This window comes from Dermacentor albipictus, chromosome 1, assembly GCF_038994185.2.
Source record: "Dermacentor albipictus isolate Rhodes 1998 colony chromosome 1, USDA_Dalb.pri_finalv2, whole genome shotgun sequence".
In the NCBI taxonomy this organism is placed as follows: Eukaryota; Metazoa; Arthropoda; class Arachnida; order Ixodida; family Ixodidae; genus Dermacentor; species Dermacentor albipictus.
In genome coordinates this window covers 5,482,227-5,507,418 of record NC_091821.1, presented here as the reverse complement: position 1 = coordinate 5,507,418, position 25,192 = coordinate 5,482,227, and the positions used below count along the sequence as shown (strand labels likewise).

Here is a 25,192-nt window from a genome sequence, read left to right as displayed (position 1 = left end):
GGTGACCATAAAGTGACAAAAAAATATGTTGCACTGGTATGTATGTACTCTTTATTCATGAATAACAACAATAAAAAAAGAAAGTAAACTTATAAGAATTAAAAATTTGATGCATTGTAATAGTTTAAGGCTTAGAATATGCGCACACGATAATATTTCGCAAGTCTGAAATGTTCCTGCTCTTACACTAATATTAACGTCCATAGCGTAATCGAATTGCGTAGGTGAGCGCACTCAAGAAAACTGTGTGGTTGTGTGCCCGTCAAAAAAGCAAAACGTGTGACAAACTTCCACTAATCTTCGTCTTATCGCCAATCCGAGGCAATTAGTTTTTGCGAGTCTCCCCCAAAAAATAGAAAAGCAAACGCATGCACGGCGGCATCCTTCCTATGCACACCCCTGTGAGCACTAAACGAGCGAGAAACAGGCGGCAGCCCTTTGAGCAATTAGTAACGAGATAGCCAACAGTTCTGCGAGCGCAAGAAGCCGAAACTGCCCGTGGAACAATACCCAAACCACCGCTGGCCCGTGCGCATGCCAATGTGCGAGCGGTAGTGTATAGACACGCCGGAGCAAACTAGCTTTAAAACAAACCATGCAACGAAAACTGAGAGAGGGAGGTGCAAGAAAAAAATTCCCTGTATTCCCACACAATGGCAGCACATGCCGGCAAAGAAAAAATTTGGAAATTCGTGCGCTTTTTAAACGCACAGACGGCGCCGTAAATATATGGCATCGACCGTTTTGGACTTGTTCGCGGCACCGTATATTTAAGCCATTGGCACTGAAAGGGTTAAGTCACCATAGTTACTTGCATAATGATCGCACTTGCTTAATGATTGCATCCATGAATTTTATCGTCAAAATTCTTTTTTTTTTAAACCGTTCCCACCTAATGATTGCACCCCGAACTTGCCGCAGCGATATGTCGTGTGCAAGGTCTAGCTGATGATGATTGTGTTTACCATCTGTCGAATGCTACGCAAACGACTGTTCAAGACTTACCAAGTGGTCTGCATGCACCAAACAAATTCCTAAGCAGATACCCCATTTCATTCTTTTCATCATTTTCTGCACTTACAAGAAAACAAAAATCTACAACCAAACTTGCCTTGGCTTTATTATTTGGAGGCTTTATAATGGTTGCGGCCAACAACAACAACAACAAAAGGAACCTTCCGATTCCTCTAGTCTGCACTCGTGGGCACGCAAGAAATCAGGAGTGGCAACGACAGATGCCATGTTTACATTACATTATAAGTGTACCTTATTCATACACCGACGCTTGTAATACAGCTAAGATATTCGCCCATACTTAAGGGAAATGTGTCATATTAGGATAGTAGTAAAGAGAAACGCCACAGTTTTCGTAGTATGCCCGCCATGTGTTTTTGTCACTGGCAGCTAAGCGTGCGCATCTCTGTTTCTGACCCCTCAAAGTGGACATGGCTAAGTTATTGCCGCAAACTTGCCGATATTAACAATATTATTCATTGCTGATACAGTAGAAACTGCTTCAATGCACATAATGTATTCATGAGAAGAAAAAGAATTACATTCGGTACATTCAGCTAGCTCCACTGGCCGTCATTTTTGTTTGGATGTCCCGTACTGTACAGCAGCAGCCACCCGTTTGTTGACCTGTTGTCATCCCACAGCAAACGTGGGATGAAAACATTTGTTTTTCTTTTCGCGGAAAATTTCAGCCGCGTAATGATCGCACCAATCCATTTTATTAAAGGGAAAATCAGACATCCACCCGTTCATAGCAATTGCTACAAAGGAAACCCATACGGGTTTCTCGAAAGAAAAGCCTCAGAGTTAAAAAAAATTCGTCCTGGTCCGAGACTCGAACCCGGGACCACCGCCTTTCCTGGGCAGCCACTCCACCATTTGACCTAACTAGGCGGCTAGCAGATGGCAGGGTGAAGTCGAATTTGTCGACAACACAAAGCAAAGGCAAGTGTTTGAAGTAGTAGTTCTGCAGAAACCTGAAAGGTGGAGAGACGTAATTATTAAGGGAAAATCAGACATTCACCTGTGCGTAGCAACTGCTACAAAGGAAACCCATACGAGTTTCTCGAAAGAAAAGCCTCAGAGTTGAAGAAAAATTCGTTCTGGTCCGGGACTTAAACCCAGGACCACCGCCTTTCCGGGGCAGCCACTCTACCTTTGTAGCAATGGCTACGAATGGGTGGATGTCTGATTTTCCCTTTATTAATTACTTCTCTCCACCTTGCGGGTTTCTGCAGGACTACTACGTCAAACACTTGCCTTTGCTTCGTGTTGTCTGAACTGAAATTCGAGTTCCCTCTACCATCTGCGGGCCGCCTGGTTAGCTCAGATGGTAGAGCGGCTGCGCTGAAAAGGCAGTGGTCCCGGGTTCGAGTCCCGGACCAGGCCAAACCTTTCTTCAACTCTGAGGCTTTTCTTTTGAGAAACCCATAGGGGTTTCCTTTGTAGCAATTGCTACGAATGGGTGGATGTCTGATTTTCCCTTTATTAATTACTTCTCTCCACCTTGCAAGTTTCCGCAGAACTACTATGTCAAACAGTTGCCTTTGCTTCGTGTTGTCGACAAATTCAACTTCGCCCTGCCATCTGCTTGCCGCCTGGTTGGCTCAGATGGTAGAGTGGCTGCCCCGGAAAGGCGGTGCTTCCGGGTTCGAATCCCGGACCAGGACAGATTTTTCTTCAACTCTGAGGTTTTTCTTTCGAGAAACCCGTTTGGGTTTCCTCTGTAGCAACTGCTACGAATGGATGGAAGTCCGATTTTCCCTTTATTAATTACTTCTCTCCACCTTGCGGGTTTCCGCAGAACTACTACGTCACCCATCAATTTGCATCAATTTTTGACAAAAAAGTGCGATCATTATGCGAGTACAAACCAGACGAGCTAACTAAATGTGGCCAGGAAAAGAAAAATACACAAGGAATTTATGCGAACAGCACCCATTGTATGCTGATAGGCTTTTGTTATTGCTAGTCAACAGGCACCTCTTTTTCGTTGTGCACAAGCAACTAATATTTAAGTATATTAAGCTAATGTTAATTAACTCACTTATTGTATAAGGATATGGCATACAGTCGCCAACTGATTTTCGGGACTCCGAAAATTCAGACATGCTCAATTATTTGGTCTGCTTCGCGGCACCACCATTCTCCCGATAGACCATAATGTATCCGAAAGTACGGACACCTTGCAACCTCTCATCTGATTTTTCGGACACTGTTTGAGCCAACTCGATCGAGAGCACCATGCACCCACTCTGACCAGTGCATGGTTCGACTTGCTGAACGCCATTTTTGTTTTGAACGAAGCCTGCTTGCTGCCCCACGAAGTGGCGCTACTGCAAATCCCCGCTCATCATCATAGTTTCTGCCTGGTTCGCAGCGACAGCAGTTCCGGTCTCAGCTTAGTAAGCCATGTCAAGACAATCCAGCAGCTGATTTGTTTCTTTCTTCGTGCACGATGCTGCAAGTAGGCCATGTTTTTTGTTTGTGGGACTGGTGTCGGCGTGACGGCATGGTGAAGTTTGCTTTGTGTGCTATGTCGAGGTTGTGGTGATGCAACGCGGCATACGGAAACATTGCGTCAAGTGTCTAATGCTGCCGACAGTGCCCGCGCAGACTGCGCTGGAGAATGCCGGCAAGCGGTTGCCGGGAGGCCTAGGATTTGTCGCCTTCCGATGTGCTCCCTACTGACGCCAAAAATGTTCTGCCGAGACCTGCGCAGTGGTTGCATTGCGATTCCGGACACCGTCTTATTTGAGTTTCACAGGTGCCGATACTGCTGTACTGCCATGCGCAGAACTCGACGGCGAGATCATTCTTCAGGTTTCTGCTGCGCCGCCGGACGATGACTCCGAGTCGGAAGATGACGCACCATGTGCTACGCTGCCGTCGCATGTGGAGCGTGTACAAGCAGTGACTGTGCTTTGAGCCACCTATAGTGACCGTACGACCCTCTCTGAAATTCAGGCTTACCTGATTGCGCATAAACGGAACAGCGTGCAACGGCGCATTCACGATTTCTTCAAGCCTACTGCCGAGCCCGAATAAGTGCGTAGAAATAAAGGATTTTTTTTTTTTATCTGCTATTTCGGACACCTGTTTATTCGGACATTTGTGCAGTCCCCGTAAGGTCCGAATAAACAGTCGGCAACTGTAATGCAAATCCTAGGTTGCTTTAATTCCAGTTATCGCTCACGCTTTCACACCCTCCACAACTTTTAATTGACATCTCCTCAACTAGGTAAGTTTATAAAGCTAGCTAATTAGACATATTTGTGCACAATGAACAAGAAATACTGACTGTGACAAAAATGAACAACACACCCATCAACGTACAGTGAACTCCTTTTGAGTAATATGTTTAGTTACTTTTTTTTCTTGGTGGCATGCAGTTAGCAAATCAGGGTACCGCAGAATAAATGCGAAGTTACACTATGGGTCAATGAAGGGCAAAAAAATGTGTCCACTGGCTTTATGATCAGCGTTTCCGACCAATATTTTGCCAAAGTTCAATTATTAGGGAGTCCACACTTTTTCCGTTCACCATCCTTTAAACAAATAAAAGATTTGATTTCAAAAGGTATACATCTTCCATTGTTTCACAATGGTCGGACTAGGTATTAAAATATTCTACCATTTCGCCATGTACGTCAATGTTCAGTGGTAGAGTACTATGCCTTTTGATGGGATCATGAATCAGACAATCCCTGGACACATACTTAAGGCAAGCAAGCAATTCATGGAGGTTGGACGGTGTACACGAACCTCTCTTTGCGATTCGTTAGCCATAACTTGAATTATCATCAGAAGGATTGAAGAATCTGGCAGACTAGGGTCGGCAATGTAGAGTAAACGTCTCTTCTCGAAAAAATAAACCATGACTGCCCCTTCTCTGTCTGAAAGCTATTGCGTCGTCCCATCTGTCAACCGGATTTTGCTCAAAAGCGGAAAGAAAACTATCTTTCCACTTGTGCCATGAATCCCGGCACTGACTTGCGATTCGCATGTCCCACCATTTTCTGGCATTGCCAGATAAAAAACAGCGCATGTTACACACTTTGTCGTCCAATGATGTCCAGTGGTTTTGTGCACATGCGTATTCATAAAATCTGAGCCATAAGTTGGCGGCATTGAACACCCCATTGAAACTATCCTGCTTAACCTCTTCTCGGTGTGGTTTCTGTGCTCTTAGCGAGTCACAAACCGCTTCGATAATCAGTCACTGTTGCTCATACTGCGTGGTCTGCTGCTGCAACAGCGCTTGCAACAAGGCGTTATTCGTGCGCTCAGTGTCGTTCTTTGGATCTAACCTTGAATGTCCCGGAAACACAATCTCAAATTCAGGCATAGAAGCATCGATTCGTACCGCACCTTTCTCAGTGAGGGCCATTTCGTTCAGTTGACTCTTCTCAGTGATGATGCGAAGCAGTTCCGATGAAGTCGCTGATTCCTGAAGAAGCACTGGATCTTCACCATCAAGCTGGTACGTCTTCACGGTTGCCTGCCCATCTGTTCTTACCAACGTTACTTCAAGCCACATGGTCGGCTGTGCCAAATATAAAATACGAGTTAAAATACCCTCATTTATTTACAGGGATACATCTTGACCACTTTTTTCTCTTCTTCCTCTTCCTGTTCTTGTCTCTCCAGTCTTCTTCGCCAGAACATCACAATAATGACCACTTTTCACGGTACTATTGGGTTCGTTATAAACGGGTTAGACCATATTGTTTTTGTAGCACAAATGTTGGATTGTTGCATAAGGTGCAAAGACTATCAGGGCCTCACAGCTTTTCAGTTGAGTCAAAAATGCTATAAAAAGCAAAATAATACACTCTAAGAACTGGTAGAACAAAGAAACTTTTATACATATGCCCTGATAAGTAGACAAGAGCAGCACATAAGTGGGCAATAACTGTTGACGCCTTTATCAAGTAGTGTAATCTATAATTTTCCTCCTAATTTTCTTGGTGCCACCAGGTTTCCAAAAGTCTCATCTGGTTTGAAAGCTTCTGGCAGCATCTGCTGTCCCTCCTGCAGGAGCTTGACCACTCTCAATGTCAGAAAAGCATTTTGTTCTCATTTACTTTACCAGGCGTAGCTCCGCATTACTCAGCATCACCTTGGCTGAATTACAGTTAAACCTCGATATAACGAACGTTAACGAAATTCTCCATATAACAAAGTCTAACTTTTCATAACCTCTTGTCCATAGAACAAGGGATTATAAACATGTATTTAGAACCTCAATATAATGAAGTGTGTTTGTGTATGATTTCAATATAACGAAATTTCACTTCCACCGCAAAGGAATGCCGAGATAATAAATGGAAACTTCTGCCGACGCAGATGGTCAACTGATTCAATTACAAGGGCTGCTTGCAGACGCACCTCTCAAATCTCAAATCGCACGTGGCGCAACAAGAGTAACCACCACAGTGGAGCCGCATCATGTCCTGTATAAAGTCCAAGTGCATTAAGATTCTATCGTGCCCCCCCGCATACTTTGTGCTTTTGGTGCAAGTGTGCGAGGGTGAGACAAGAAAAATGGCGCCTTCACAAGTGCCGCTTTCCTGCGCAAACAAAGGGGAAAAGGGGGATGGAAGCGAGCTCATGGTAGCACGATCTAGTATGTGCGAAAATCGGGAAGGGGGGGGGGGGACACATTGGACCGAGACGCAGACGAAGCACCCGCTCTTCGCTGTTGTCGCTTTTCATGATAGCGTTGTCCCAGTGTGGGTGACGCCTTCAGCAGCGGAGGCAGAGTGCATGCAAAAGAATGACTGGCTTCACTAATTCGTACCGCCGAGAAGATATCAACTCCCAAATTTGTCAAAATGAATTGTTTTCTTATTCAAATTTAGTTTTTTTTATTGCCCTATAATTCGGACAGTTCTGCAGCCCCTTTCCGTGTAAGAAAAATTGATCAGCAACTGCACTTACTTGCATATAAGGTCGCATTTCAATACAACAAAATTTCAATCTAATTAAGCAAACTGCAGATTTTGCCTACTTTATTATATCGAGGTTTAACTATATATTCCTTCTGCAGTCCCTCTTCTTTTGCTGCAGTGCTTAATTCACCAGAAACATCATGCGCTGCTTTCCATGCACCAAAGCCTCTTTTCAGTCACTCAGGATTTGTGCGAATCCTTCTCTACTTAGATCCGCTCCTGGGTCGAGGAATCTTTCTGGAATCGTGCCCGAACCTTTCTGAATACGAAATTACAGAGCCAAGTCTACTCACGGAAGACTGGCTCGCTTTTACACTGTGTCTATTTTCACTAAAGCCCCTCTCTACATCTGCATTTCTGTATGACAGGCTTGGAAAAGCTCCCACAGACATGCACAGCAGGGGGTACTTCCCCATCCCATCAGCTCACCTTAGATGGAAAAATCTTCCACCGGAAATCATACAGATGTTATGCAAGGTCCACACTTTCAGTCATCACAAGGCTGAACTTATCCATCAGGGAGGACACCTCATGAGCTGGAATCACTACGGGTATTTGTTTGGCCAAGTTCCTCAGAGATGCTACTGAACTTTCATCTTGCAAAAAACTTGGGCGGAGACACGCGAAGTCCTTAGTACAGTGTTATGTATTGGAAATCTTTTCATTTTTGCATATTCCAGAGGCAAATAGAGACAGTTTCTTCATAAGCAAAGAGACATAGATCTCTTTGGAGCCACTTATGGTGTCCACGGCGCCGGAATCAAAGGCGCATCCACATTAGTGGCACAGCAACTCGTATGCGAACCACCGGTTGACAGAGGTCTTGCTGGCAAATGGCTAGAACTCTCTGTCACACAGAGGATCTCCGTGCAGCACAGCGATGGGGTCATTCAACAACAGAAAAGCGGTCACCGCCACCGATCGCTCACTCCCATATCATTGCTACAGCCTTTTCTGATTCACTTTGAATCTGCAGCAAATGGCACTTCAAAACAACTCCCAAGCCAATATGTTTTATTAGCATTGTTGCTGCTTGATCCTCTCCTCGCAATGATTTCATACAAGAAAACATGCCGATATTTACAGCACCGCTGGCTGCGATGCGAGCACAGCTGAGCCAGTTCGCTGTGCACTGTTGGGAGCCGTGCACTGTAGCTAAACTTGACCTGTATCGAAACGCTTGCTGGTGCTAAACATTTGACCATGGACATAGCTTTTATTAAAAAAGACATTTTGTGGCACTCAAGCAAACATCATTTTGCCTGGAATAGAAGTTGCATAGCCAAAAATGCCAATGTTCGTATTGCCTGTCATGGCGACACATACGCCAGTGCAGCGTCGATGCACTGTTTCTGTATAAATGCAAAGTTTTTACCATTTATGTTCACTATGACGTTATATGATTAGCAATCTCATTTGCTGCATTTTCGTTTTATCACCACGCACTGTCAAAGGTATGCACCGCTGGAAATCCGATGGCATTTACGCTGGCTGGCACTTCCGAAAAAAATGCTGGCTGTTTATATTCTTGTACTAGAAACAAATTCTCGGTCATTGCCATTTTTCCTTTCAATAAAATCAAATGCATGCAGATATTTGGTCTAATAAGCTGTAGTATTTGAAAAAGCATGCGATCGCAGCTGCCTGAATCCAATGTCACTGTAGCTCATGCTCATAGTTTGCACAAAAAAATAATAGAATGATAAGGCTATATGGGAAACCAGCGCTGGATAGGCGGCGCGTCAAAAAGAGTGCGTTGCACGCCACCCTGGCGACGAAATGCGGCATATTCCAGCCCCACAACCAGACGACACACGCACATACGCAGCCGTATTATAGTTCGTATGTTTCCGTTTTCGCGCCGCTTCAAGTGGACAGTTTTTGTAAAGAAGCTAGCGCCATAAAGTGAAGAAATGACGAAAGAAGCTTTTTAAGCTTTATATATTTTTCACAGTGCGTCGCGGCGAGCACGTGTGTTTCTTTAACGGTTGTCGTGTATCGATGCCATGCTTGCGTGGCTGCCTGCCTCGCAAATCTAGCAGTTATGGCTCCAGTCGTGCTGCGCTATGGTTTCGTAAGTATTAGTTGGCCTGAAGATATTCCATATTTCTCTGGCTAGACATAAAAAATTCTGATGTTACTGCGCCACAGCAGTCAATGGAGAAGAAAGCTTTATTGCATCAGCTGACTCGCGCAAGCAAAGGTTTGATCCGCTGCTTGATCCGTAACAATCCTGGCTACATTTAGCACTAATTACATAAATTTGCCGGATGCATCTCAGCGCCGAGTCTTCATCCGCATGCGCATTTTTATAAACACATAGGTGGCTTAGTCGCGCGTGCGCCGGCACTATGCGCATACAACTCGTATTACAAGGCAGCTTCCCTCCCACATAATTCTTGGCAATGAATGGATAATTTTTACCTTTCGTATCGTTCACTTGGTGCGGTGGCGTTGGAAGGAGCTTGGCGGTGGCATTGCGAAGGAAAAATGGTACATATACCGGATGGTGCATGCTATTGCTCATTTTGTTTCCGACGAAATACCGACTGCAGCTTCTGCTGTTTGATACTGTCTGCCATGGCTGACCGTCTTCACTATCGAATAAACTAAGGATACACGCGAAATTTGATTTAGAAGCCAGCCCGACACCGCTTGACAGGGTGACAAGACGGGAGCTTACTCCGCTCACCTGACTGCTTGGATCCAACGCCGCCTCCGTTCTTGTTCATAGGGTTTAGATGGAAAGACGCAGAACGATACATCCTCCCTCATCCCGACTTAGTTGCGGCACTTGTATACGCAACAGTATCGTCGGCGCCCTTTTGTTTTCCTTCGACTTTAAGGGCATGCTACGTAATTTTCGTCCGCAGGGGAGGCTGCATTGTGCACGTTCTGACCGCCAGGGCGGCGCTGCAGGCGCCGTGAAAACTCCAGCGCTGGTTCCCCATTACAGCTTTTCTAGTTGTGGCAATCAGCCAATGCAGAAACGACAACTTTCAAGCTTTGTTTTATATTATTTTACTTGTCACAGCTTTTGCACATCCCCCACCATACCACTGCAGGCCATTTTCTTCTGTTTGTATGACTAAATAAAGCACGCAATATCCACAAGGGGGCGCTGTGTGTCAATTCGAAACTCCAGCACAAGGTAAGCAAGCAGACAAAGTTTCGTAGGGCCAGACACCACTTGCAACCAGTAGCAATACAGTGGTGGGGCCAGGTGGACAAAACCACCTACCGTACAATCTCAAGCAAGAGTCGCAACTGTATACGGGTCATAGCCCCAACTTCGCAGCCAAAAATTTTGAAAGTAAGAAAAAAGAACAGAAGAAATCGCATAAGGTCAGCTGTTGCTGCGTGCACACAATAGCGAATTTTTACGTGCCGCAACTAGATGACAAGAACTGCGCTTTGACCTCTTGATGTCAGGAGCACAGCCATGGCAGGTGCAAGTTGCCAGCACCATATTTTTTTTATGCTGTTAGTTTTCACAGTCAGCTCAGGGTGTCTACCAAGTTGACATCTCCAAATTCCCCGGGTTTTCAAGGTTTTCCCCAAGTGCCTTTGCGAAATTCCCCGAGTGATGCAGAACTATGTTTTACGTCAAGACGGGCTGAAACCATATAGCCCGATGCTGTCACTCTCTAGTAAGTATATGAAAAAAATTTAAAAAACGACTTAATCCAATTTGAATACTAAGGCGTAGTGTTTATGTTATTCAAAATGAGAATATAACGGATGAGTTAGTAAAATGCACAGCAAAAAAATGTTTTCAAAAAAAAATTGCAAATCGAGTTGGACATTCTCGAATACAAATAAAAAGGAGATGCATACAGAAGCAAATATTTTCGAATATGAACTATTTCTATCAACTGATAGCAAGCTCAATGTATGAGTCCCGAACTTCATCACAAATGAGATTCTCTCTCAACAGCTCGTAAGTCAACCTCAACTGTCCTGACATACTCTCAGCCCGTGCACAACGCCTCAGCATTGTGTTTCACTGCTTTAAAGAATTTATTTTGGTTTGAATGAGCGGAAACACCTGTATCTTGGCTTCAGGCTACACTTCGCTTTTTGAGCTCAAGCTCCTTCAAAACAGCGGCAGCACGCTTCCGTTCCCGTTCATTCCTCAATGCGTATGTCCTTTCTGTTCTTGTCCTCCTTCCGCCACTTGTTCGCCCCACGGACCATTTGAAGCATCTTTTTGGTGAGTTGCACAGTACACGTCCAGTTTTTTGAACTCCCTAGGGGATGCGAAAACGTCCGAAAAATTGGCCAGTTGGAAAAAATAAATGCATGTCATTTACTGCTCTTAAAGGCTCAAACCGCCACAGGCACATTCGAAAACGCTCTGAAGGCCTATCAGTACACATCTTAGGCATATCGGTGCTAGTACTGCGACAGGAAATACCAGGTGCACACGTGTATAATTAAGGAATACATATTGTGCCCCATGGCAACAGCCCCTTCCCATGCTTGTTATGCTTCACTGTAATACTTTTGTGTATGCTTCATCAAGCAACATTTCTGTACAGAGGCGAAGCTGACTTTCGGGAACCGGCATTATGCAACGCACCTTGCTTTCCAAAATTCTAAGCCAATCGCGAGGACCACAAAGGCGGAGTTGGTGCCATTGCTGACAGTAGCAAATTATTTAAAAGAAAAACATGGCACCCAACGGCAAGATGCTCAATAGCAAACGTTGAAGCAGCTAGGTCTAGCGTTGCTGCAGTGGTAGCTACGGCTGCCAGCAGATCTGCGTGCGAGAGCACCGGTTCGAGGCGGCGAGGTAATCAAAATGGCAGCGGTGGTGGCTTTGATTAATGTTGTTTTGGACCTGTGCTTATGGCAAAAAATCCGGAAAATCGGGCGGCGAAGGGTTCTTACGTCCGAAGTTTCAGACGTTCGATACATTGACTCTATGGGGTACGTGGTGGTGCCGCAAAGTTGTCCAAATTATCGGGCATCCGAAAAGTCGGTCGTTGGCTGTACACTGGCAACTCCTCCAGCCGACGACACGGCCTCAAAAACGATTCATTACGACTGCTGTCTGTTACTAGAGCCAGCATTACTGTGACTTTCGACCCTTTTAATAAAATTACGCTAACGCTAACGTAACGTTTAACGCTAGAACGTTATCTAGTGAGGCGAGTCTAGCAGTGCTATTGGAGGAATTAGAGGGCAGTAAATGGGATATAATAGGGCTCAGTGAAGTTAGGAGGATATAATAAGGAGGTCCTCAAGAAGCATATACAGTGCTAAAAAGCAAGCATGTCCTGTGCTACCGGGGCTTAGCGGAGAGACAGGAACTAGGAGTCGGATTCCCGATTAATAAGGATATAGCTGCTAACATACAGAAATTCTATAGCATTAACGAGAGGGTGGCAGGTCTTGTTGTGAAGCTTAATAAGAGGTACAAATTGAAGGTCGTACAGGTCTATGCCCCTACATCCAGTCATGATGACCAGAAAGTCAAAAGCTTCTATGAAGACGTGGAATCGGCGATCGGTAAAGTCAACACAAAATACACTATACTGATGGGCGACTTCAATGCCAAGGTAGGCAAGAAGCAGGCTGGAGACAAGGCAGTGGGGGAATATGGCATAGGCTCTAGGAATAGCAGGGGAGAGTTATTAGTAGAATTTGCAGAACAGAATAATATGCGGATAATGAATACCTTCTTCCACAAGCAGGATAGCCGAAAGTGGACGTGAAGGAGCCTGAATGGCGAGACTAGAAATGAAATACTCTGCGCTAACCATCGCATCATACAGGATGTGTGTGGCATCATACAGGATTACATTCTAGCGTTAAAAGTTACGCGATGGTCATTAAGGGTTACGGACTGGATTCCAAGGAAAGGAAGCGTAGGAAGGGGTGGCAGAAAGTTAGGTGGGCGGCTGAGATTAAGAAGTTTGCAGGGACAACATGGCCACAATTAGTACATGACCGGGGTAGTTGGAGAAGTATGGGAGAGGCCTTTGCCCTGCAGTGGGCGTAACCGGGCTGATGATGATGATGAATAAAATTACAGCTAATTTTTCCTGATAGAGGCACAAATTCCCTGAGTTTTTCCAGACTACTCAAAATCCCTGAGAATTCCCGGTTTTCCCAGTTGGTAGACACCCTGCAGCTCCTCCGGCTCATCTGTCAGTTGCAGGGAATATGCAATGGCAAGGAAGCGTTTGGTGTACGATGCTGCATTTAGGCTCAAGGTCGTTGGATATGCTGAGGAGTATAACAAGAGAGCAGTCTCCTGTAACTTTGGCATCAATGACAAGTGCGTACATCATTGGCTGAAGCAGGAAGAGGAGCTCGCCACAAGTAACAAAGCAAGAAAGGCATTCCGTGGGAAATAGCGCTAGTACCCGGAACTAGTTGTCTGAAAGATTAGACCAAATGGCCCGGTTCTATGCAAGTGCCGGACCTCATCAAAAAAGTGTGGCCCTTACACTAGTCTCTACAGTTTGTATAGACTTCACTGCACCATTATTAACAAAAGATGAATGCCTAGCATTCACTGCTGAAGATAACGCATGCGGTGCCATGTAATGGCAGTCTCAAGTATACGCACAGTCATTTCGCTCTTTCCTGAAGGTGCCGATGTGCGATCGCATGTTATACTCATAATATATAAAGCTATGACCAGCATGTTTCACTGTGAAATATATGGGTTTCCAAAAGGATTTCATTTCAGCATCTTACTAATAAATTTTTTGCCACTAAAACTGTTCTAAGAAGTTGTGGAGCAACTGGACTGCTGGAATATAAAAAACCTCAACTTAAAACATTCTCAATATAATGACGTCTTTAGCTAAGGTACATCATGTATAGAGACTCGACTATATTTGGTGCTTTAAAACACAGTGGTGAATTCCCGCTACTTCAAACCCGATGGTACATGCAAATAAGTTTGAGCTAGTCATCCAAAGAATAAATTGGAACAACCATTTGAAAAGAATAAGTGAAGTTTGGAACATTTTACCACTGTCAAATTCCAAGGAATGTTGGATCTCTCTACAATGCCAAATGCTTGATGGTGGTAAAATAACTGGCTGCAGACATTATCATGAGCAGCAGGTCTACTGCAAAACAGAAATTGTCCTGCATCAGTAGACACCATCCAATGCATGCAAGTATTCTGCAGTAGAAATGCTCTTTTGGGATCCCCACTTTCACTGCATGCTCACTGTCTTGAAGACCTCTCATGTACGACTTCTTAGCTTAATTCTGTAACATGCATAAATTATCAGGTTTGAGTTTGATGTACAGATGGACCAACGTTGGATGCACTTTGTACATAAAGAATTCACAAATAACAGTGAAGAAGTGCACATTAGTGGGTATGAATCCAGCCACTGCATTCCAGTGCAGACAAGCACCAAAGGGGTGAAGAAAAGCATGCTGCATGACAATAAATCAGCTTATGATAAATGATAAATCAAGCTTTATTTACTACGGATGGCTCATTGGCCTAAAGGGTAGAGGGATAATGCTCATCATGGGCCAGATTAAGCTTGAAAACAACATAAGTAAGCAATTGGCAAAGAAAGCGGAGCAAAACATATTAGGTTTGACATGTCCGTCCTAGCGGAGCTGCAATAAGCCTAGTGCACATTGAAATAAAAGGGGTGGGGACATCAAAACACATCAGAAGTGCTGTGTCACAATGCTATTGAAATCTAACCAATGGTTAGTTAGCATGCCTACACAGTCAAGGTGCTCTACCCTACAGGGTGCCAAGAGGAGAAGAGTAACTATGTCAGAGCTGTGGAAGTGACATTATGACGAGTAAGGTGGACACAAGTTGACTGTTCAGCATTATCTCAAACATTTCTGGTTAAAACTGACAAAAAAACTTCAAAATACATCGTTTATCAACAAAAGAAGGCAAACTTTGCCCTCCTCGATCAAAAACATTGCAGCTCCAACATAACATAGGACGGCCATATTGAGGCATAATAATGCCAACAGCACACTGGCGTTGGGATATTATGGTTCCAATGCCACTGAAATTCCGTCTTCACAAAGCATTTGCATGACCTAAACAGACTGCCTGCATCTGGGATCCTAGCCATGCAACTGCATGCAATGCCACTGAAATGGTTCGAAATAATGCTTCAACTAGAGCCAGAGGCATGTGCCATATTAAATACCATCTAATTTACACAAAAATTTCCTCTTTCTCTTTTCCGTAACCTATACCATTGCCTCTCCTTGCATAGCGAACCTTATCATTCAGCCTACCTATTACTCTAACCATGTAATGATCTGCTCAAAGTTAGGTGTATTTCTCATTATACAGGCAGTTCTTGCTCAACTGAATGAACGCTGCTCAGCCAGTCACTGTAGTCATTTCATAACAGAAACTAATATGTTGTGCAATTTACTTCTTTTTCACAGTTCTGACCACTGCAGTTAATGATGCGTCTGTGAAAACATTTTTACGAGCCCTTTTTACATGAAGACAAACACCAGTTCGTCTTTGGCTAAAAAGCTGCATGTTGCCATTCAGAGCTTTGATCTTACTTGAGTGCTTTTTTCTTGCTATGCAATAACTTGTGCGGGTTCTCTTTTTTGTTCTCCTTCATGTGTGGACTTCAATGTGTAACACATACATGCTGTTGAGAACTCTTAGCGCTGCAATCCCCTATGCATTGTAATGCCTCATTGGCATCTGAGCTGGAGGCCCAGGTAAGTGATAATGCACTGGATAAACATCCTGTTTTCCACCGAAACAAGGGGGAAATATGATGGGGCACACGCCACACAAAGCGCAAGAAGTTCTTGTTCAAAACAGCCCACACATTTACACAATGCACAACCAATTGGTCCCAAATGCAGCCCTAATGGCAATAAAGTGAGAATGCAGTGTAGTAAGGGAGGAGATCCTCTCTATGTTCACTCATTACAGGACTTGGAGCTCCAGTAAAACAATGCAATCACAACTACAATGGTTGTGGTCAGCATTGAGAGCTGTCCGCCCACATGTGTGTTCTCAAAGTTCATGCAATGGCGCATGCAGCATGTGCCCAACTAGCCTAGCATACATACTAAGTTACCCTAAACCACTAGAAGCAATACAAGTTATAATGGTCACTCCACAGCTCTGAGTTGATGCTTAACTAGTATGGTTGCCAGTGAGGGGGACACACCAGGGAAAGCCTGACACTTACTCACAAGTCGTTTGGAAAGATGACGAAGACAGGCCTGTAGTTTTCCCATAGAACAGAAAAGCAAGAAGGCACAAAGGGAGCATACAGTGAGGAGAACAGCCCTGAGAAAGGGACAAGAAAAGTGTTGGGGCACTCTGACCGCTCTGACCGCAAACACAGCTCTGGCTTCCTTGGCCACAACAGTATTTTTTAATTGTATGATCTTGCAAGCAACAGTGTGTTTGGGAGCCACTTGAGGCAAGGAAACTGGGCTAGTACTTGAGGCTACAAACCACAGGGCTGGAAACAAACTTGAAAGGCAGAACATTGGCCCACTTGACTGGAGGGGTTTGACATCCCAAAGCAGTGCAGTTGCTATGAAAGACTACGTGAGCTCCAGATTTATTTTAAGCACCTTGGATTCTAAATTTAATGTCCACCGTTCGCAGCACTGTATTCAACAAGTGCTCAGCTTACCGTCAATGTTCACTGTGTTCCAGCAGCTGTTCTCACATGTTCCATCCTAAGCTTTCTCTAACTTGCCCCATGACAAGGCTGCAACAGGTGCACTATGCCAGTTCATCTGACATGAACGTTTTCAATTGAGTGTCTGCATAAAGTTGGCGCACAGGATGCTTGATGCAAATTAGTTCAGCAAGTACATCTTTTTCTTCAGTTTCTTATACAAACTCATGCCTTGTGTACTTTAGCACGTGCTATTGGTGAAAATTCTGTTCTGTGTTCACATTTTGTTATGTTCATGCTCTTGTATGCACTATGTAGTGACCTGTCCCCAAGGCTGTTTACAGGCACTGAAATAAACAATAAACAGTAGTTCTCAAGTTAATGCCACCTTTCTTTTTCCCATCATTCTCAAGGAATACATCAGAAAGCAATCAATAAAGCATTACCCTTCACTGTGCAGAACATTGCCCTGGTATTAGGGGAGGCCTTGGACATAGACCTCAAATCAATGTCTTGGTTTGCTGCAGCAAACCAAGCTGTCAGATATGTGATGAACCTATGACAACAATAAATCATTGTCCATGGTTGCACTGACACTACCAGTGAATAATGGTACTTCAGTAAAGCCGTGAAATTTACTTTTCAGCGAATTACTTGGAGTAGCATAAAGCCTATATACTGAAGTTGTGAACTTCTCAACCAGCTTATCCCAAATGGGCTGACCAGTAAGGAAGCCAGAAAAGGTCTCAATCAGTTTCAAAGAAAATGTAAATGCAGGCAAAAAATGCGGTTGCAGGCTGTAACACTCACCGCTGCTGCTCTTGAGATAATAAGCAGCACACTTCTGGTCCTTTCCAGTCAGGTCCTGGAGATTCCTGTATGTCTGTGAAGAGATGTGGATCGGTGCATAGGTCAGCAATAAATTGTCTCCCAATATCAGGACTGCATTTTGACTTTGAGACCTCTTTCTGTATTTATGCCTTCAGTACCACTGAGACATGCGAGAAAAAAACAGCACCGAAATTAATAAGTGGATTGTTTCTAACAAATGTTCATTCCTGGTAAAAAGAGTAATTTCAGAGCAGCAGCAGCAGCAACACAGTCAGGTGAGAAGTGAACAGATTGACAGCAGAAAAGAAGCAGAACAATGGGTGCATCTTGGGTGAGGCCCCACACATGGCCCACCGTCTAACGTCAAGGACACTAAGGGAAGGTGCCACACATAAACATTCATTACAAACAATAAAGATTACGACTGGACTGGACTGGTAGGGGTACCAATCGGATACCCAGCATACACAGTGGGATTGTTCATACACCAAAGGCAAAATAAACGAATTTATGAAAAAATACATCATTCAACAGCTGACTACTTGATTACTGCCTACTTGAACTGTCGAACCCAATTTGTTCAGATATCCAGCCAAGACTCTTGTATAGTTCACATTAATTTCAGAGTACCTCAAAGTACCGTACTGGCTTCTGTCCTATTATCTTCACCAATCATCTGCGTAGTGAACTCAGTGTCAATACGAAGGTTATTGCATCATTTACCATGCAAATAATACGGGGAGACTCTTTGTAGAATTTTTTATTTTTATTTTAGTAGATGAAATTATGGTCCCTTACTAGAAGACTCTTTTAATGGTATTTATGCGTTAAATGCATTGAAAAGAAACTGAATTTTTTAATTCAGTGTTTTTTTGTGTTTTTTTTTAAGTACCAAATTTACCCCTGACATAACCATTTGTACCTTTAAAACCAATTGGTCTATCTCATAATGCTTTGGAGATTATGTAGGGCTACCTATGAGCTGAGCAATGAACTAGAAAAAAAGAAGTGAGGTATATTTGATGAATTATTCATCAAATACTAAAAACACAAAGAAAAAAACTGCCTTTTTTGCAAGGCAATACTTTGAGAAAGCTGGCGATAATGTAAAGTATTATGAGTGGAATTCAAAAATCTCAGTTCACTGGACGCCTTAATATGTAATAAAACAGCCTGCAAAGTTTCAGATATTCTTCATCAAATAAATGTCCATAAATGATGGTGCAGCAAAAAAATCAGCAAATGTCCATTTCAAGGAAAAGATGAATAAAAGTTGCAATATATGCATGAAAGCAAAGTGCCAAAGGGCGATACTCCCCAGACTTGTAGCAAGGCTCTCCCCTTGAGCATCCTCCTTGTCATGTTTTACCCGTTTGTCAGCTCACATTTTTAGCGCGCAGCACTTGGGTGTCCCTTCCTGTGGAGAGTGGCGGCGCCGGCATAACTGAGCGAACAAGCACAGCGGGAGATGAATGGCGCAACCAATGAGAGTGGCCCCTTCAGTGACTTGTGCACGGGAATTTGATCTCCCGGACTGCTCGATGCGTAGTCATATCTGGTCTCAGTTGGACCGCTCGTTTCGTACTATCGTCTCCTTGCATCAGCTCTCACTCGCACTTGTTTGGGTAGCCTGGTTTGGTCTTGTTTGCGCTTGTTTTGACTATCATTGTTTGCAATTGTTTTGTAATCTGATTGTATGCGCGAGGCAAATTGTGTAGTACTTTCTGGAAGCAACACAGCACCAGCGATTGCACTGGAACCTTTGACGAGTCGGGTATAAAAGCCGACGAACTTGACCCGCAAATCAGATTTTCGACGATTGCCGACTCTGCTACACATCTCTCTCGAATTCTTTGCCTCAATATATCACGATATGAAAACAAGTATAAAGCTGCTCTCAAATTTCGCATTAGGAAGTATCGTAATCGTGGGTGAAAGTTTTTCTGAATTGCTTTGCTCCATCAGACGACTGACAAGATGCCTCCATGAGAAGAGAGTGGTCCTTCATATTGACACATGTACTCATTTATCCTTTTTCCAGCGACTGTATTTCCCCCACTAACTTAAAGCTATCGCTCAGGAAAAGACACACCTGCACGATTTGGAACTTACTCTAAGATTTTTGTTGATTCTTTCCGTTGTGTATGTTCTCATTAAACTGTGTAATCAGATTGCATGCACGACACAAATTGTGTAGTACTTTCTGGAAGGCACGCAGGCACAAGCGATTACGCTGGAACGGTGGACGAGTCATGTATGAAAGCCAACACGCTTAACCCACAGATGAGATTTCCCAAGATCGCAGATTGTGCTCGACGCTATTGTTGTGTTTCGAGAGTAGCCTGCTTTTCTGGGCACAGGTTCACCCAATAAAGAGAGAGTTTTGCGATTTATAGTTATTGCCAATGTGTTCTTCGCCGTCACTACAACCTGACAATACGACAAGCTTTAACACTGAATTGACCAGGTTCAATTCCAATTTGCCGCAAGGCATCTAAAGTTGTGTGGTTTCCGCAGTTAAAATGGCAGATAGCATCAAAGAAGCTGAACTTATTGGCAGGCTCCTGTACATTTTTTGGAGCCCTTTGCCAATGATGATAATTATGATTTTGATTAGCATTCCATTGAAACTGGGTGGGGTGCGGTGACAAATAGTCACCTAGCCAGCTTGATCTCATCAGGCATTGCTGCCTAGTATTTTGCCTGTCTTTCCCTGGTCGTTTTCTTTCTTCACTAAAACTTCTATCTATATATATTGTACAGTTACATGTGCCTGTTCTGGTTCTGTCAATCTCTTCCCTATTCTTTTTCCATCGATACTCTAACCATTTCTTGCTTTATTCGACTGCTGACCAGTAAATGATACCATCCATTTTGATTCTCAGTGGTTCTGGAACACGGACGATTCCTACAGGACAAATCAGGCCATTGAAGCACACCCTCATGCAGGCTTTAAGCAAAATATTACCAAAATATTGTAAAATACTACATTTTTCATATCATATAATTGATATAGGCAAAAAATAACACTCAACTTACCTATTATATTTCTAAAGAAAATGAAGCAAAAAGCGAAACCAATATTTCTCAGTTTCCCCAAGTAGGGTGTACGCTACAAATTAGCATGTAACTTTTGAATGGCACAACGTAGAGCCATGATTATTTTGAGATCGGTAAAGGAGGGTAAAGGAGTGTGTGTGGTTGCACAAAAACATAAAACTTAAAAAGCAATATTTTTAAACAAAATTGGTATTTCAAAAGTGTCCTCATACCTTAACTCCTGTTGATGATCATGAAGTGTTGAACAGAACAGCACATTGCAAACAGGAACTGGTACACACACGGGCAGATGACCCTTAACACTACTAAATAAATGCACAATAGTAACAATAACAAGGAAAAAGAAGAAATATGTATTTAAGTACACCATCAATTAAGCCGCTCTCTCGGCACAACTGCAACTGCCTATTCTTCACGTGACGTCGACGCATCGCTTTATAAAGGAACAGCTCCAGGCCTACACTTTCAGTGGGCACGGCGGACCATCGACAAGCATGTGGCTTAAACCGTTCTGCTACCTTGTGCAGGTTAGTAACTGCTATAGCACGATTAGAAGTGATTGTCATGGTCTTTTGGTCTTGCCGTGCCCCCTACGGTGGGCTTCTATTGTCCATGATGTGTACTGTGTATGCTTGCTGCTGATGTGTGGCGACATTGAGTTAAATCCCGGCCCCACTGGCGGTAGTGGGGCCTCTATCGAATCCGTGCTGAAAGATTTGCTGTCTGGTCAGAGCAAGTTGGCAGCTGACGTGACTGCTCTCAGGGAGCAACATAATAAGGTGGAAAACGTTATAGCTGACTGGGGAGCCAGATTCGTTGAATTAGAAAAACGAGCCTCGCGTGTAGATGACCTTGAATGTACAGTAAGGTCACTGGAGGCTAAGTTGACTGATCTAGAGGATAGGAGCAGGAGATCCAATCTCGTAGTCTTTGGCATTCCGGAGGATGCCGGCGAAACTGAACCTATTCTTAAAAATAAAGTTCTTGGCGAGGCGTTTTCTGCAAAGCTTGCTGTTCCTTGCAAATCTGTCAGCCGAATTCATCGTCTTGGTAACAAAGGTAACAAGAGACCAGTCATCATTTATTTCCAGGACTTTACCGAAAAACAGCCTGTCTTAAAAAGTGCGTACAAACTAAAGGGTAGTCGAATATCGATTCAAAACGATTACTCGCACAACACACTAAGGAAACGGAAACTCTTGTGGGATAGTGCTAAAAGTGAAAGAGAACAAGGCAAGAAAGTTCGCTTAATTAATGATAAGATGCATATTAACAATGAGCTTTTCACATGGGATGGCAGTAAGAACTTGAGGATCAAAACTGACGGCCATGTAAATACTTCGAAAAATGATTGACTTGCCTCTGCTGATACTTCCCCTGGTGTTAAAGAACTGAGAATTTTGAACATCAACGCCCGCAGTGTCGTTAATAAATCAGAAAGCCTTGAGGCAACTATCATGGGTTAAACTCCACATGCAGTTAACAGAAACATGGTTGCATGACAATATTGAAGATGCTGTTGTGTTTCCTCCATCTTATCAAGCATATCGCCGTGACAGGTGTACTAGAGGGGGCGGGGTAGCAGTTTTGATAAAAGAAACTATATCCCGTACACTGTTATGTCAGGCCGATAACCTGGAATCTGTTACAATGAAGCTTACTTGCTGGGATAAATCATTTTTGCTATTTGCAGTTTATCGAGTACCTGACTCGCGCCCAGAATTTTTTCGTGATCTTTTTGAACACATGGTTTCATTCACAAGCGATAAAGTGCTACTTATAGGCGACTTTAACCTACCAGATATTGATTGGGAGAACGGGTTTCTCTGCACCGGGACTAATTCACACTTAGATTACTTACATGACATCATTCTGTCTCACAATCTACACCAGGTTGTGATACAGCCAACGCGCACCTATGGTACGTCAGCAACCATACTTGACCTCGTTTTTGTAAGTCGTTCATTAGAAAACTTTTTTGTTTCGGTTGAGCCTGGAATTTCTGACCATAGTCTGGTATATTCTTCTTGTTCTTTGGGAGTGCTTAACACTAAAAAATGTAAAACAATCGCTGTTAAAGATTTTTCTCGTGCCAGAGACGAAAGTGTCTTGGATTATCTTGAGCAGTGCTTTGATAACTTTCACAGTAACAATACTACTGTGCTTTGGGATAAATTTAAAGAAATTATCGCTCACTGCCTTAGCAACTTTATTCCTAATAGAACTAAAAAAACTTCCAAGACTACTCCCTGGATAACGAGAAAGAACTTGCACCTTAAAAGAAAAGTTAAGCGCTTAAGACGACAATGTGCCTCACGTGTTTCAATTCATGAAATCCAAAATAAGCTAAAGCAAGAAGTGCGGCTAGCTAAGCGCTGGTATTTTCACCATACAATGCCAAATTTCATTCAAACAGCACCCCAAAAATTTTGGGCTTTTCTAAGCTCAAAAACCAAGCAAATTAACCAAATTGTTCACGAGGGCCATGTCGTTGTCGAAAAACAATGCATCGCGGAGCACTTCAATAATTATTTTCTGAGTGTTTTTTCCCATTTTGATGGTGGTATAAACGTTAACCACATGTCATGCAACTCGACCTCTGATATTGTATCGCAACCGGGTGTAGTGTCGATGCTGCTGAACCTCAAAGCTAAATCATCTCCAGGACCAGACAACATACCGAACGCTTTTCTGTGCAGATATGCTGAAGCGTTAGCCCCTTTTCTTGTTGTTATCTTCCGTTCCTCGTTATCTTCGGCTAATCTTCCTACAGACTGGCTTACTGCACGTGTCGTTCCCATACCAAAAAAAGGTGACAGAACCCTAGTAACTAGTTATCGTCCTATATAATTAACTTCATCATGTTGCAAGTTAATCGAACATATTATAGCTAATGAAATAACCAAATTCCTAAGTGACAACAACGTACTGTCTCCTCATCAGCATGGTTTCCGGAAGGGTTTCTCTACTGCGACACAATTAACCACAATTATTCACAACTTTGCAGGTGCTCTTGACAAGTCAAGCCAAATTGACGTAATATTTTTAGACTTTAAGAAAGCATTTGACCTTGTACCTCACAATAAACTTATAGAAAAATTACAGTCAATAGATCTCCCAGCCTATATTATTAACTGGGTGGCGGCTTATCTGTCTAATCGCAAGCAGTTCGTTTTAGTTGATAATTACTCTTCTAACGAACTTTCAGTAACCTCTGGAGTACCTCAAGGTAGCGTGCTAGGACCTTTACTATTTCTAATTTACATAAACGACATCACAAACAAAATTTCTCATCCCGTTCAAGTTAGACTATTTGCTGACGATTGTGTGTTGTTTAACGAGGTTACTTGCCACGATGATCAATTAATGCTTAACTATGACCTTCAAAACATTCTTTCCTGGTACAGTCGGTGGGGTATGGAATTGAACAGAGAAAAAACTGTTTATATGTCCATAACAAAAAATAAATAAATAAAATGTTGTTTATCTATAACCTCGGCCCGAAACCACTGACCAAGGTCAGCCAATATAACTATCTTGGAATCACAATAACCAGTGACCTCAGCTGGAATAGGCACATTTTTAACATATGTAACTCGACTTTCAGGAAGCTTTGTCTTCTCAGGCACAAACTAAAGCACGCTCCCTCTAGTACTAGATTACTGGCTTACACTTCACTCATCCGACCGAAACTGGAATATGCATGCATTGTGTGGGATTCCTATAAGAAAATTAACATTAACACTTTAGAGATGGTCCAACGTAAAGCTGTCAGGTTTATTTTTTCTAAATATAGACTGAGTGACTCTCCTACTAGCCTAATGATTCAACATAATATCCAAACGCTACAACTACGCAGGAAAATACGACTGAAATTTCTTTTCTTGCTTAAAAACAACTGTTTGTCCCTCCAGCCACAAGCTTATGTTAAACCACTTACAGCGCACCAAACACGGCATCATCACGCTGATTCTTTGACGCCTTATAACACCCGTACTAACCTTTTTAAGTTTTCATTCTTCCCTCGCACTGTTACAGATTGGAACAGCCTGCCATTATCACAATTGATAAACACCGATTCTATAGACCACTTGCGTCTTTGATACTGGGGGTATTGCCATATGGGCAAACCTTGTTACTGTTTTCTTCTTTTTTACACGTGAATATTGTATAATACTTTCCACATCATCCTTATTCTATTCAGTATTTTGCAATGAGCGCTCGTTCAACTTCTGGTACTTTTTTTTTCCCTCTCTCGATAGTGGTTGCCAGTGCTCACAAATGCGTGTGATACTGTTCTAATGTTTGTCAAGTTGCCTTCCTTCAGTGTACCTTCTCTTAATCTTATTAGTCGTCGCTTTCATTTTTTGTTTTCTTATAATATTTACATATTGTGACGTGGTAGTGACGTTAAATGACACAGTAGCAGTACTGTGAAAGACAAAGCTAGCCTTTATTGGGCGAACCTGTGCCCACAAAACAGGCTACACTTAAAGCACAACGATAGCGGCGAACACAGTCGGCGATCGTCGAAAATCTGATCAGCGGGTCAAGCGCGTCGGCTTTTACAGAGCAGTCATCGAATGTTCCAGACTAATCGTTCGGACCCGCGTGCCTTCCACGAAGTTCTACACCATTCGCGTCGGGCGATTAAATCAGATAACATAACGTTTGGCGACAACAGACAGCGGATCGATGCATCGATAC

The 25,192-nt window shown here is 43.2% G+C and overlaps 1 protein-coding gene and 1 non-coding gene across 10 annotated transcripts in view; one reads left to right on the top strand and one right to left on the bottom strand.

Moving 5' to 3' along the window:
- Window positions 1-25,192, bottom strand: part of Ctl2 (Choline transporter-like 2) — a 608,937-nt gene that overhangs the window by 257,949 nt on the left and 325,796 nt on the right. For all 9 annotated transcript variants that reach the window (XM_065452835.2, XM_065452836.2, XM_065452840.2 and 6 more), the window contains one exon: window positions 17,405-17,477. In XM_065452835.2, the coding sequence (XP_065308907.1) occupies window positions 17,405-17,477 (73 nt within the window). The remainder of the gene's footprint in view (window positions 1-17,404; window positions 17,478-25,192) is intronic.
- On the top strand, window positions 2,330-2,403 carry TRNAF-GAA (transfer RNA phenylalanine (anticodon GAA)). The gene has a single exon. It is a non-coding gene; the product is annotated as a tRNA-Phe (tRNA).